Below are 14,904 nucleotides of genomic sequence, written 5' to 3'. Positions count from 1 at the left end.
GGGGGACAACCAGTTTAACTAGTTTAGGGATAAAGCATAATACAGGGACGTATACTACAGCTTTGAAAAATAAAGGGCAAAATCCCCCCCTCCTCCCTCGTGATACATGTATTGCACAGATGGAAACTCTGCATTGTAGATTGAGGACGGAAGACCAAAATTTCACAAAATATACACCCTGTATTTTAAAAGTATACCGGTGTATACTAGTGTTATCCAGTTTTTTTCAATTTTAGATTTAGACTTTACAAATCAATGTTTTCCTAATCAGGGGTGTATTTTTAAGAATTAAATGAATGAGGGGGGGGGGATGCAAAATGGGACATAAAAAGGCAAATTTTTTCATTCTTTTTGATATTTAAAACCCAAAAATCATTAATTTCCCCATTCAGCGAAAAACTTCTAAATATTTCATATATAACTTCTGGCGAAAATAAATGGTTTTCTAAGAGAAAGTAGGAAGATGTTTTATGAAAATATTCACTCCTACTTCACTTTTAATTTAATTGTTAAAATATTAAGTAACAGTAAAATTGGATTTTGTATATCAAAGATTAGACTTAAACATAATACAAGGTAAAAGTTTGACATTTAAACCAATTACCAATAAATGAGAAGTTTAAGTTTAGTAACCATAAGCTTAATATCCGGTCTTTTACCTCATCTATAAATAAAGCTCTTTGCTCACATATATTAGTTTTTTGTTTTATATGTTAGCTAGCTGGCCACACAGCTGGACCAAATTGGTTGACATTTTTTTAGGGAACCCATGGGTATCTGGGGGGTAACAAGAATAAACTTGGATTTTTTATATCCAAGATTAAAGTTTGACATAATCATAAGTGGATACTGATAGCGGGGGTAACATATATTTTTCTCAAATTCGATCTTATTTTAACGGTTGTTTTATAACATTGGATTTTTAAAAATTCCAAATAAATTTCATAAACTTTGTCTTTGCTTCATTTTTCTTTAGTAAATAAAAGTTTTAACAAGGTATTAAAAACTAGTTACTAGAAACTCTATTTCGAAACAGTAAAATTTTAAAATTATTACAAAAATAATATATTTAAAATTAAAGTAAAACAAGGCTTTAAATGTGGCAAAAAGAAAGTCTTGGTTTCTATATTTGCTTTAAAACTACACAAGAACAAGACAATATATACGGGTGTATAATCCCNCCCCCGGGAAGGGTTTTGGATAGATGGACATCTAAAGGAAAGTTATTTCATCCTTTTTCATACTCCACCCCCTAAAATAATTTATTTCTCCCTAAAAAACATACCTAACTACTGGAGCAAAAAATGGTTTTTAAAAAGTGATTTCTCAAGAATATTTAAACTAGATCAAGAATACATTACCTCCCAGTACTTTGCTCTAGCATGATCTCCAACCTTCCAGGATTCTACTCCAGGTATATCTCGACCTGATGGTCCTCCGTTACTCCGGGATCCTCCCCCTGGAGGCATACCAGGAGGAGGACGGTTATACTGCCGATAATCAGGTTGAGACCGTCCCATTCCGTTGGGATTGTACCCATTAAATCCCATCCCTGAATTGAATCCATTTTGGTTTACTCCAGGTGCTGATGGATTAAATCCGGGAGTTGAAGGATTAAACCCGGCGGGGTGGAAATTTTGTCCAGCCGAAGGATTGCCTCCTGGAACGGGAAAAGGTGCGGTGTGCCCAGGATTAAGGTTCATATTCTGCATGACAAGGTTTAGGTTTACGTTCACATTCGGGGAATCAAACTTAGGTGCACTCTGCTCAGTTTTAATATTTTTCCCAGAACTGTTTTCTTTTCTTTCGGATCTTGGACCGCCATTTTGGTTTTTATTATTCGAACTTTGTTCACTCTTCTTTTCTCCTCCCTCATTCCTGTTTGATCTGTTCTCTTGCCTACCGGAGATATTTGGTTCATCCCGTCTCCTATCCGACTCTCTCCGGGGCTTATTCGGAGGTTCTTGTCGACCCTGATCTTGTTTATTTCTTCTTTGATCTTGATTTGGTTTCGGTTGGTCTTGGTCTAATCTGTTCTGTCCATGATCTTTTTTCTGTTGACCCTGGTCGAACCTACGCCTGTCATTCATGTTTGTTGCACCCCCCTGCTGATCTGATTTAGGACCCCTGGAACCACGTGGCTTCTCAACATCAGATCTCCTTGTCTCCATTTTAGACTCGGTTCTAGACCTAAAATAATATTCATATTTGCATTTTTCTATAATTAATTCTCAAAGTCTTGAATTTTCTGAGTTTTCTAATTGCATTTAAAAAGATATTTAACAAATATTCTACCAATAATCCAGGGTTCCTCCCAGAGCAAATTTGGGTCAGTTTACCTGACCCAACTGACCTGCCACTTTCAGATTTGAAATTTTTGGGCAAAAATCTGCCAATTTAGGAACACAAATTACCAATTTAGAGAACTAATATGCCAATTTTGGGGAAAAGCTACCAATTAACGTATAAAATCTGCCACTAACATAAACTTAATGCATACAATTTGCTACACAAATCATAAATGAGCATCTGCCACAAACATAAACGTAATGCAAAAAAATCTGCCAAAAAAATTATGAATGAGCTTTAAATCTGCCACAAACATAATCTTAATACATGATATCTGCCACAAAAATTATTAATGAGCTTTAAATCTGCCACAAACATAATCTTAATACATGATATCTGCCACAAAAATGATGAATGAGCTTTAAATCTGCCACAAACATAATCGTAATGCATGAAATCTGCCACAAAAATTATGAATGAGCTTTATATCTGCCACAAACATAATCTTGATGCATGAAATCTGCAACAAAAATTATAAATGAGCTTTAAATCTGCCACAAACATAACCTTAATGCATGAAATCTGCCACAAAAATTATGAATGAGCTTTAAATCTGCCACAAACATAATTTTAATACGTAAAATCTGCCACAAAAATTAAGAATGATCTTTAATCTGCCACAAACATAACCTTAATGCATGAAATCTGTCACACAAATTATGAATGAGCTTTAAATCTCCCACAAACATAAACTCAATGCATGAAATCTGCCACACAAATTATGAATGAGCTTTAAATCGGCCACAAACATCATCTCTATGCATGATATCTGCCCCAAAAATTATGAATAAGCTTTAAATCTGCCACAAACATAAACTTGAAGCATGAAATTTGCCACAAAAATAATGAATGAGCTAAAAAAAATGGCACAAAATATTGTTAACACATAACAAATGCATATAATCTGCCACACAAATTATTAGCAAGCTTAAAATCGGCCACAAAATTGTTTTTGCACAAAAAATGTCACAATTGCTATACCAGCTGACACATGCAATCAAAGCTTAGAACTTATGCCACCTTAAATATTTGGTGGGGGGCGGGGGCGGCGGATTTTCTAATGATTCCCCTCCCACCCTCATGCAGCTTTAAAACCAGTTGCTTGTAGGTCGGATGTGTAGTTTAGCGGATTTGACGTAGGTCAGAAGTTGAGTATAGCGAATGTGCGTAGGTCGAAAGATACGCCATCAGTTCTGCTAAGGGTGAACGCGCAAAACGTGTAAATCTGGGGCCTTTTCTGTTATTGGTTAAAATTATTGGTCTGTAATTGGTTAAATTAAGCGTCACACATGTATTCCCCCTTTTTAAAAGCTAATCTGTGCACATACATGACTTCACAAAAAATGTTGAACAATAAAATATAAAAAACCTCAAAGTTTCATGAAAAACAGTAATGAAAATCTTGTGGGAGGGACCTGGTTATTGACCTTTTTACAACACCAAAACGCTCTTATCTACTACCAAATTCAAAAAAATCCTTGCAACCCCCCACCGCAGAAAACTTCTTTATATTAGGGACCTGGTTATTGACCTTTTTACAGCACTAAAACGCTCTATTCTACTACCAAAATCCCAAAATTTTCTCTGCAAGGGGGGCTCTGCCCCCTTGCGACCCCCCGCCGCAGAAAACTTCGTCGATGTTTTCGCGGGCTGTGTGTAAATTCTGCCACTTTTTGAAAATCTGCCCCTTTTGCTTTTATCCTAACCTGCCACAAAAATCCTGGGAGGAACCCTGAAATAATTAGTCTCTTACTGTACCTTGTGTCATTGCTAGCTCCTGGAGGTTTGGAGTCTTTGAAAAGATCTTCAACAAATCTATCTGAACGTGCTTCAGATCCTTTACCAGAGCTTGAACCGTGAACAAATATAGGATTCGAGGTTCCACGAGGCTCCCTGGAGTTCCGTCCTCGACCCTCTTTAGACGAACCAAGATCACCGCTTTTAGGTCCGTTCCTGTTATCTCTATTATCACGAGCTGAGTCTTGGAACCGTCTATCCTGTCCTCCTGCATTCTGTCCACCTCGGCCCCCTCCTCTTCCACCTCGTCCACCACCTTGTCCTCCCCGCATTCCACCCCGTCGATCCTCAAACTTTTGAGTACGCTCATGATCTTCATTTCTATTTTTGAACTTGTTTCTGTCGTTATTTCTGTCGCCATAGTTTCGCTGGTCTCCGAAATTTTTCTTTTCCACATTTGCATCTCTGTTCTTTTCCCTTTTAAGAAAAATATATATTCAAATTCGGATTTAAGGTAAAACTAATTTTTAGGAAATCAGTGCAGTGTGCAGTGTAGGGTGTACACTGTGTATAGTGTATAGTGTGCAGTGTAGGGTGTACAGTGTATAGTGTACAGTGTGCAGTGTCCAAGTATAGTGTACAGTGTACACTACACTTGGAAACATATAAAAATACATATACTTAAAAATTTTATGCAAAGAGGAATTAAATAAACAAGAAAACGCAAGACTTTTTCACTGAAATTTTGTAGTACACACTGTGTAAGAGCTAATAATCTTAGGTTTGTTTTACTAACAATCAGTTGTCCAAATGGTCCCAAAAATAACAATGCATATTCATTAAACAACGTTGCTTTTTAAACCTTTGTCTGAGCAAATATTTCATTAGTGTATATTTATTAACTGAAAATTTCATAATTTTGATTTACGTTGTCTGTGTAAAAAATAATTTGCGGATTTTTGCAGAAGAAACAAACTTCTTCATTGCTGCTTGTTGCTAGGATAAAGGTGTAATGTGTTCCGTTGAGAATCAGACTATATAATGTTTAATTGAGGTCGCTAAATAAAAAGAATAGCACAATTTTTCTTGAATATATTTCCTATTGTCTCCGCCAAGTTTAGGTTTAACCTCTGGTATCTTCTCCTCGAGGAAATCAAAGAGTGAGACCACTTTGGACGGAGCTGAACCTGTTGGTTCCTCATCTCTCTCCCTCCGTCCTCTTCCACCTCGTCCTCCTCCCCGTCCTCCACCTCGTCCTCCTCTTCTTCCGTTCTCCTCGCGATCATACTCGGAGTTATCTTCACGTTCCTGATTCTACAAATATAAATGTTGCTATATTATTATTAATAACTATAATTAAGATACAAATATTTCAATGTTCCTACTATCCTCCTTTTACTCATAGCCATATCCTCCTAGTATCCTCCCACAATCCTCCTAGTATCCTCCTCCTATCCTCCAAATATCCTCCTCCTATCCTCCTCATATCCTCCTCCTATCCTCCAACTATCCTCCTCCTATCCTCCAAATATCATCCAACTATCCTCCTCCTACCCTCCTAATATTCTCCTAATATTCTCCTAATATCCTCCAGCCTCCTGCTCTTCTCCCACAATCCTCCTCCTATCCTCCTACTAACCTCCTACTATCCTCCTCCTATCCTCCAAATATCCTCCAACTATCCTCCTCCAACCCTCCTAATATTCTCCTAACATTCTCCTAAAATCCTCCAGCCTCCTGCTTTTCTCCTACTATCCTCTTAATATCCTCCTACTATCCTCCTACCTCTTCCCTTACTCCTCCTCTTCTCTCCTTCTCCTGGCTCCGTTTACTCCTACTATCCTCCTAATATTCTCCTTCTATCCTCCTACCTCTTCCCTCACTCCTCCTCTTCTCTCCTTCTCCTGGCTCCGTTTACTCCTACTATCCGCAATCTGTTTTGTTCCTCCTCCAAATTTCTTCTGTTCTCCTTTTACCGCCTCTAAAATATTAAGAAATTTCAAGTTAAAAAATATCAAAATAAAAAAATTATAGTAAAAATAAATTAATAATTAATTTGCGGACTAGTAAAATAAATATTGAAAGATTGAAAAACTCAATTTAAAAAACATGAGCAAAACACATTATTAAAAATGTCTGTCTCGCTCTGATAAAAAAAAAAACAATTATGAAAATTGTGCATCTGTTTTTCAAATAAAATCTTGACGTTTTTATTGTTTTACTGAATCTTTTTAACCAAAAATAATTTTCAAATTTTTTGTTTTATTTTTTTTCGCATATTTTTATCCTAAAACTTGATGAACCATTCAGAAATGAGGAAATTTTTATAATCTCTCTTTTTTTCAAAAAGTTCAGATTTTGGATTTAAAAGTAAAAAAGGTTTTTTTTGCAATTTTTGGTTGATATTTTACCCCTTGGATCCGGATCCGTGGATCCGCATATTTTTGCGGATCCGGATCCAGGAAGCCAAAATCATGCGGATCCCACGGATCCGGATCCGGATCCGGATCCTAAGCACTGGAACTAAAATTATAAAATCTGCCGAGTATCCCTTGGAAGTATTTACATTTTTTGAGGAAACGTTCTTTCCTTGCTTCTGAATTCTTAAATGTTATTAATATTTAAAGATGACTTTGTAAAATCGTTCTTTCGTTCCAATTATTGCTGAAACTCCCTTTACCTTGAATTGCATCTTTCCGTTGGGAGTTGAACTCGTCGTTCTCCTCCTTGTTCTCCGTCACCTTGGGAACCACCTTGGCCTTGACATTGACCAGGTCGTTGTGTTTACTCAGCTTTTGACCGAATGGAATCCATTTAGGAGGTCCGTCTCCTCCACCTCCTCCTACACCTGTCCGCTTCAAGTAGGTCAGTTCCTCCGCCATTTTCCATTTATCAATCAGATGTTCAACCTTGAATAACAAATATTACATTAATTATAATTCTTTAAAGGGACTGTAAGCGTTATTTTAAGTAACACTCCATGCAAAGATGGCAATGCACGATTCACAACGGTACCCTTGACGTCTTTCTGATCAAAATTGTGGAAGATGTGATCGTTTTTCTAGGTTTAAAAGCGTTTACATTAGTCAATTCCATTATGTTTTCCTCTTGTAGAAATGAGCAAGTCATTTTGAAGAGAAACCACAAGTGAAAATAAGTAGCTTTCAGAATTATAAACATTGATATCTAAGTCATACTTAATCAGACAAAGGGTACCGATATTAATTTCCAACTTTGGATAGAGGATCACTTGAAATAACGCTAACAGTCCCTTAAAGAGACAAAGAGATAGAGAACTGAGGAGTGTGGGATAGGGGTTTTGTATACATTTAACTGAAGGACTGCTAAAAAGTAGTTTTAAAAAAACGATTAATAAGGTCGGAATATAGGCAAGGTACAACAGGATATGTGAAAATATTACTTACTCAACTTAGTAACTGTTTATTATTTACAATAAACCAGTTTTCTAGTATTCTTTCTACCTAACAGATAAATTCTTTCCCATCCATCTTTGTTGTACTTTCATGGTGTGTTTGATGAAGAAATTACAGTCACCAATGACCAGAATGCCAAAGTGCTCCATTTTAAAAAAGGCTATTTTTAAATTCATTTGAGAAACATAAAATCAAAAACTGATAAAACATGCGTGAAACCATCGCAAGCATCTTAACTCTGGTCTACAAGTACCTTGCCGTCTAGTAGTTCTATATTGTTGTTGTTTAATTTAATAAATCCTCCAATAACATCAAGAGTGGAACCCTTTAACCGAACCTAAATATTAATTAATCATTAGTAAAAACACGTATTAAAGGAGTTGAAANTGAACATCAAAATTAAAAATTGTTCAATGTTCGCTCTTTTTGATACTTTAAAGGATTTATTAGCGAAAACAAACTTAACATCAAATATTAGTGTATAAACCCGTGAAAAAAAAATAAATCAATTTTCATCTTTACCTTTGATCCTGGAGGCGTTGATAAACTCAGTCTAAGCAATACCAAACATCAGCAGTAAATTCTATAACATTGAAACCACCCCGAAACAAATTGAAAAGATAATTATTAATAAAAAAGAAATCAGTACTTTAACAAAAAAAAATTGTTTCCTTTTCGGAAGAATTTCCAAAATCAGTTATTTTAGAGAATAGACTTCACGTTTTATTCTTTTGGTGTTATTTAATCCTGATTAGTCTTCATTAATCCTCTTTCCTTCTCCCCCTCCCTTCCTCTGCCCCTCCCCCTCCCTTCCTACCCTCTTGGCCAATTTCTTAGACGTTCTACCATAGGTAGAACCATAGTCACACTATGGTAACGTTTTAACAGAGTAGTGTAAATAGATAGATACGACCTTTAGTTGTACCTATGGTAACATGAATAAGAAATCGGCCTTCTCTCCATTCCCTTGGTTGTAAAAACTCCAGCTGTGTTTGTCTGCCTGTCTAGTTTGGTGAATTCAACGCCGTGGCAGGTCATCACACCATCGGTCAACGAGATTTTTAACATCCTAGGGCCTACACCAGACTCCTCTTTTACCTGCAGAATATTTAGAAAAAATTTTGAATTGCGGATGTATGCTACACAAACAGGGAAGGAAATATTTTATAAGACAAAAATGGCATGCCGATCATTCTGAAATTATGGCCGAAAGATAATAATAGTATCTGTCTTTTAAAATAATGAATGTACCTTAGGTGCCGCAATATTCCTGATCTTGGTGATCATAAGCACCATGTTCCCCTGGATACTCTTCAGCTTTCCTCTGTTGATGTCCTCTGGTATACACGAGGAGCCAATATCCTTCAGGTCCAGGTTCAATGCCTAGATTACAGAATATATACAGATGTGAAAAAAGTGCGATTTAACATTTAAGCCTACTGTACGTCGTTTTATTGTTCTAAAGCGTTTGTAGTGGGTACATTGCCTTTAAAATATATCTGAAAATTTGCTCAGTTTCTTTTTCAAAGATGTGTTTAACTTTAAGCCTACTAAACGTCGCTAAAGTGCCCATTGCAAAAACTGACTCTCCAGTGGGAGGCTGCGTGTTAAACAGCCCCTGGCTATCAATGCCTCCCCGTCTCAAGTTTATAAATATGTTTTAAAATATAATATTTTCTATGTTTTTGGCTTGGGACAAATATATATATTTGATTTGATTTGATTTGATAAAGGGGGGAGGGGGGGGGGGGTCCTTGGTGACTTATTTTGCTCTAAAATACCGTTTTGACCTTTACATATAGGGCGGCTTATGATCAGGAATGTGCTCTGTCTCTGTTCAAAAGATTTTTCAAAGCAAACAAAAAATATTCTAGTTTCATGATTGCATTAAATCAAAATTACAGTTAGCAAAAATAACTAAAATAAATAAAAATATTCTATTCTTTTCTTCATAAAGAGACCAAAAAACATTTTAGAGAATAAGACTCTTCATTTAAACTGCAAGATTTAACAAATTTACCTTTTTTATAACATCCTTTGCTGATGGATTAGATAAGCCCTCTGTACATAACTTTATCCCCTCCGGGCTTAGATACCAACCCTGAAATACCAGGCTTTTTGTTCAGAGACGAACATCTAACAATTCTTAAGGTTGACATTTTTTAAATAAACGAATATATCATTTTCTCATAAGTAAATTTGAAACTTTAAAAAATATGCTGTTCACCTTCATCTACTCTCTATCTATATATAAATTTAGCTTCTGTCTGTTTTTTTTGTCTGTTTGTTTGTATCCAATAAACGTCAAAACGACTGAACGGTTCGGCCTCAAATTTTTGTGGGACCTTACGTAAGGTTTATGAATGATCAAAGTTTAAAGAATTTGTGTTTAAAAATTTATTATTTTTGTATAATTTTGAAAATGCGGTATAAAATATTATGAAATCCGCAAACTTTGTTTTTGTTTTATACTTTACAAAGAGAAGATGCTCACAGATAAAGCCACAATTGAAAGCCTAGTAGCTTTTAAGATAAGATAAGGGAGGATCTGAAAACCAGCCCACCTTGGAGAGCCCAGACCGACATCGGGGCTAACTCCCATGAGCTCCGGCACCCCCGGCTCTCCTATTGCAGAATTTCAAAAAAATTTCGGCTGAAAATTTGTTAAGAAACAATTTGAAATTCGAAGAATTCTATAAAGTACCCTACACAGTCCAGGAGTTACAGCTACGATTCACAACGGTACCCTGTAAACATCTGTTTGAGGGAAAATCAGGAGGACAGTACCATCTATCTATCTGAGAATTGAACGTATTGAATACTAACAATTAACTTATTTCTGCAGCATAAATCTACGAATCGCTTAAAAATAGAAAAATTACAAATTTCTCTTTATAACACAGGCTTCCATTGAATCGTTGTGAATCGGACATAATAATAATAATAATACAAAATAATAATCTTTTATAAAAATATTTATCCTCTCTACCTGACTTTTCAAATCTTCCTCTAACCCCATTCTAATCTGGAATAAGATCTTATTATATTGAGAAAAAAAGAATCTACAGCTAACACCTTTAAATAAACGGATTTGCAAATTCATTTAAAAGTTTCCGACTCTGGATATATCCGGGGTTTAATACGAGCACTGGATTAACTAGAGATACAACCAGTATTAATCTTAAGTAAAGAACAAGAGAAACCTTGGTAAAAGGAACTAGGAGAATATGTAAACCAGAAATCAGATAAACAAGAGAAACCTTGGTAAAAGGAACTACAAGAATATGTAAACCAGAAATCAGATAAACAAGATAAACCTTGGTAAAGAGAACTAGGAGAATATGTAAACCAGAAATCAGATAAACAAGAGAAACCTTGGTAAACAGAACTAAGAGAATATGTAAACCAGAAATCAGATAAACAAGAGAAACCTGGTAACAGGATCTAGGGGAATATGTAAACCAGAAAAACAGGATTGAAAGAAACGAATATAAAACAAGCCTAAGAAGCCTGGAAACCAAAGAAACTGGAAAAATCTAAGTAACCCCGGGAAGACTAAGAGGAAAAAGCACAAGAAGAACATAAAAACAGTTCTTAGGATTTTATACATATTAAATTAATACTTTTCCTTAACATCTAAAAGCTTAAATAGACTTTACTATATTATTTGTAATACTTTTAGTTCTATGAGTTTTCTAATGAGATTGTAAATTTCAGGAACACTTAAATGAATACTATCACAAAACAGATGCTAAATTTTCAACTTTCCGAGTTGTTTAATGTTGGTGAGGAAATTGACAAGATTGTTTAATTGTACAATTCCTCGAATTCATATTTAAGATTTGAATTTTGAAAATATTGCACGAACAGTAACAACTAAACATACACTGATAGTCTGATACTAGGGTATCATTTAAGCAACATAAATACATATAATTAAGCTAGCAACTGGGGGTTTTATGTATTAGTAGATATATATATTTTCAAGAATGTGAGGGAAGGGGGGGGGGGATTTACACAGAAAAGAAACGAGGAACTTCACTTGGCAAGCGATTTCTCTCTTTTTGATATTCTTAGAATATATTGATAATATAGACTCAAACTCAAAAATTTTCCAATCTCTAAAATTAATTAATTGATTTGAAAAAAAAACTAAAACCGTTCAAATGTAATTCCGCGTTAAAACTTCCTTACTCATTGAAGAAATAAAAAACAGTTAAATAGGGTTTCAAGAAAATATATATCCCTGCATTTGTAGAAAACAGGCAAATTAGACAGCTTCAGTACAAAGATCATGACAAAGCTGCACAGTTAAACAATTGTTAAACAGTATTACTAGGTTTTAACCTAGACTAGGAGTAGATGAACCCCCTGATCCAGGAGTAGATGAACCCCCTGATCCAGGAGTAGATGAACCTCCTGATCTGGGAGTAATTAACCCCCTGATCCAGGAGTAGATGAACCTCCTGATCTAGGAGTAGAGGAACCCCCTGATCCAAGAGTCGATGAACCTCCTGATCTAGGAGTAGATGAACCCCCTGATCCAGGAGTAGATGAACCCCCTGATCCAGGAGTATATGAACCTCCTGATCTGGGAGTAATTAACCCCCTGATCCAGGGGTAGATGAACCCCTGATCCAGGAGTAATTAACCCCCTGATCTAGTAGAACGCCCTGCTCCTGTCTATGAGTATAGCTGTCTCCTCCTGGCCTGTCTCTGTTTATCAAACCTCATTTCCATCTCCTCCAGGACCTTAGGTGTATACCTAAACATAATATTCATGCATTTACTAGTTAAACAAACCTGACTACCATTTTAACAAACCTGACTACCAGTTTAACCAACCTGACTACCAGTTTAACAACACGACTACCAGTTTAACCAACCTGACTACCAGTTTAACAAACCTGACTACAAGTTTAACAACACGACTACCAGTTTAACCAACCTGACTACCAGTTCAACAACCTGACTACCAGTTAAACAACCTTACTACCAGTTTAACAAACCTGACTACCAGTTTAACAAACCTGACTACCAGTTTAACACTGGATTTAGCAGCTTTGAGAAGTTCTACAGCCTTCTCATGAGGTTCTCCTTCTACACTCACTCCATTGACACTCAGCAGTTGATCTCCTCGCTTCAACCCTCCATGCCTTAATTGTAGGGAACAATAAACATTTGTATATTTCGTAGTTCGGTTTCCTACGAGTTTTTCCATCTTAAAAAGCGGTAAAATCTGACATTATCCTCTGCTGTATAATCACAAAAGCCACCTTTCAAGAGAAACCACAACGGAAAATTAACAGAAGAACAAAGATATATTAACATTTAGTTCGGACAAAGAGTGAATATGTACCGTAGAGATATGAATAAAGGATCACTTGAAAATTATGTACAGGTTCTAAAATGAACAAAATTTGGTGAGCTTAAAATTGTTTTTGAAAGAAACTGGATTATTGGAATTAGCAATTTTTAAAGGAGACAGGGAGTGGCATATTGAAGGAGGAGATGTTAGATGGTATAGAAGGGGGTGGGGGGGGGGACGTCGAAGGTNGTGGCATATTGAAGGAGGAGATGTTAGATGGTATAGAAGGGGGTGGGGGGGGGGGACGTCGAAGGTTACCTATCTGCTATTCCTCCTGGGATAATCCTGGAAATGTATATCGGAGAGTTCTGCTCCTTTCCTCCCATAACATTGAACCCAAGTCCTTCCTCAGTCTTAGGGAGTTCCACAACCCTGAAATAAATAGGAAGTTACTTCTTTATTCTAAGCCAATTACAAATAAAACAACTTTAATTGATTTCATTACTAATTTCATATTTAATTATTTATGCTTTCTTTTCATAAACAGTGATTGACATATTATTGTTAAGGTGGCCGTGACGACTTGGACTAATACCTTCCCTACAAAAACGATTCATTTAACCAATTATCTAAGACCCCAGCGTTATTTGTTCTAAGTATTTATGTATATTTATAAGAATTTTGAAGAACTTGACTTGACTTGAAATATTTGATATCAAACGGCAAGTCTTATTTTTTCATCGCTTTTCATACTTATTACACAAAAATATCCAGCAAAAATTCCCATTTAGAGAATTAAACCCTAAAATATTCTTTGCCACTTCGCACAATCATACCTAACTTCTGCGGGGTGGGGGGNGGGGGTATGATTTTCAAACGGGGAGAGGGGAATAATTTAACAAGAATATAAACACCCTGCTTTCGTGCTCGTCAATGCTTCATGAAAAACGCCGAAAAATTACCAAATAATTTCTGATGACTTGTATCTCGTATTACCTGGGATGGGCGTGACCCTCACTAGCTGCAAAGGCAGCAACTGTCGCCTTGGCAGTAGCACTAGCTCTTATATCAGGTGAACCTAGGAAATCAATCAATCCATCCATCAATCAATCAATCAGTCAATCAATCAGACAATTAATCTTTCAGTCATCAACTAATCAATCGATCATAAATCGCCACGAAAAATATTTATGTTACAGAACAAATGTTAAATCGAATACTCGAAATAAATATTTACAAAATATAAATAACTTGCTGAATAATTGTAAGTAAATATAAAGTGTTGAGGTTTTGCCAGTTATCTATATATAAATTTAGCTTGTCTGTCTGTTTTTTTGTATCCAAAAAACGTCAAAACGGCTGAACCGATCGGGCCCAAATTTTGTGTTTAAAAGTTTTTAATGTTTTTAAAAATGTGAAGAAAAAAATATTTTGAAATTCGCAAACTTTCTTTATTTTTTTGAAATAGAATATGGGCATTGGGCGCGAAGCGTCCTAAAAGCCTAGAAGTCTATAAGTCACTTACACAAATAGACACACTTACACAAACATAAATACATATTTCAAAGATGAAAATATGTCAAAAGATTTTACCTTCAACATCCACAGTTTCATAGATGTGTTCATAAACCTCCCTGGTAATTTGCCATATTTAATTCATAAATTTACTATGAACGAGTTGGGTGACGCGGGCATGGGAAAGGGGGGGAGGACGGTCGAATTGAGGAACTCGACATAAATATTTAATCGCATGGTTTATTTTCTAAATCAGTCATATGCACGGGTAGTGTAAAGTTTATATCATACAGAGACGGCTTAAGGGGAAATATTATGAGCGCAAGAAGAGAGAGCAGGCTCCTTCTAGTCCTTTTATTCTGATTTTTAAGAATTGATTAAAACTAACGATAGACAATGATTTAAATATGGTTTCATTCCTGACTGCATTGAGAAACTCACTCTGTAGAACCTTTTGCAGAGCAGCAAGCTTTGTTGCGGGAACCTAAACACGGCATTTAAACAATTCATATCCGGGAGATAAAAATAATATTCCTAATTAACACTATCCCCCCCCCCCCC

At 35.9% G+C, this 14,904-nt stretch overlaps 2 protein-coding genes across 2 annotated transcripts in view; both read right to left on the bottom strand.

Moving 5' to 3' along the window:
- Positions 1-1,331: 1,331 nt before the first annotated feature.
- On the bottom strand, positions 1,332-10,094 carry LOC111717293 (tudor domain-containing protein 3). The gene is made up of 11 exons (XM_023492795.1): positions 10,085-10,094; positions 9,541-9,621; positions 8,772-8,903; positions 8,521-8,618; positions 8,043-8,073; positions 7,774-7,857; positions 6,767-6,995; positions 5,958-6,067; positions 5,186-5,400; positions 4,108-4,563; positions 1,332-2,190 (listed from the first exon to the last, which is right to left on the bottom strand). Exons 3-11 carry the CDS (start codon positions 8,814-8,816, stop codon positions 1,347-1,349), a joined length of 2,112 nt encoding a protein of 703 aa, XP_023348563.1. The 5' UTR covers positions 8,817-8,903; positions 9,541-9,621; positions 10,085-10,094; the 3' UTR covers positions 1,332-1,346.
- A 450-nt stretch (positions 10,095-10,544) lies between these two features.
- The window catches only part of LOC111717303 (protein lin-7 homolog C), a 5,200-nt gene continuing 840 nt past the window's right edge, over positions 10,545-14,904 (bottom strand). Inside the window, exons 2-7 of the mRNA XM_023492806.1 lie at positions 14,763-14,827; positions 14,422-14,462; positions 13,825-13,906; positions 13,147-13,260; positions 12,551-12,676; positions 10,545-12,285 (exon numbers count right to left, since the gene is read on the bottom strand). Of these exons, the coding sequence (XP_023348574.1) occupies positions 12,204-12,285; positions 12,551-12,676; positions 13,147-13,260; positions 13,825-13,906; positions 14,422-14,462; positions 14,763-14,827 (510 nt within the window). The 3' untranslated portion in view covers positions 10,545-12,203. The remainder of the gene's footprint in view (positions 12,286-12,550; positions 12,677-13,146; positions 13,261-13,824; positions 13,907-14,421; positions 14,463-14,762; positions 14,828-14,904) is intronic.

The sequence above is a fragment of the Eurytemora carolleeae genome, unplaced genomic scaffold (genome assembly GCF_000591075.1).
Source record: "Eurytemora carolleeae unplaced genomic scaffold, Eaff_2.0 scaffold177, whole genome shotgun sequence".
Lineage (NCBI taxonomy): Eukaryota > Metazoa > Arthropoda > Copepoda > Calanoida > Temoridae > Eurytemora > Eurytemora carolleeae.
This window is presented reverse-complemented; position numbering and strand designations above follow the sequence as displayed.

Coding starts and splice junctions, on each gene's coding strand:
- LOC111717293 (XM_023492795.1), bottom strand. CDS start 8,816: ATGGTGCTTATGATCACCAAGATCAGGAATATTGCGGCACCTAAG. Junction 5,401..5,957: donor GAGGAGGAGTGAGGGAAGAG/GTAGGAGGATAG, acceptor TTATATTTGTAG/AATCAGGAACGTGAAGATAA. Junction 4,564..5,185: donor AAACTTGGCGGAGACAATAG/GAAATATATTCA, acceptor TTTTCTTAAAAG/GGAAAAGAACAGAGATGCAA.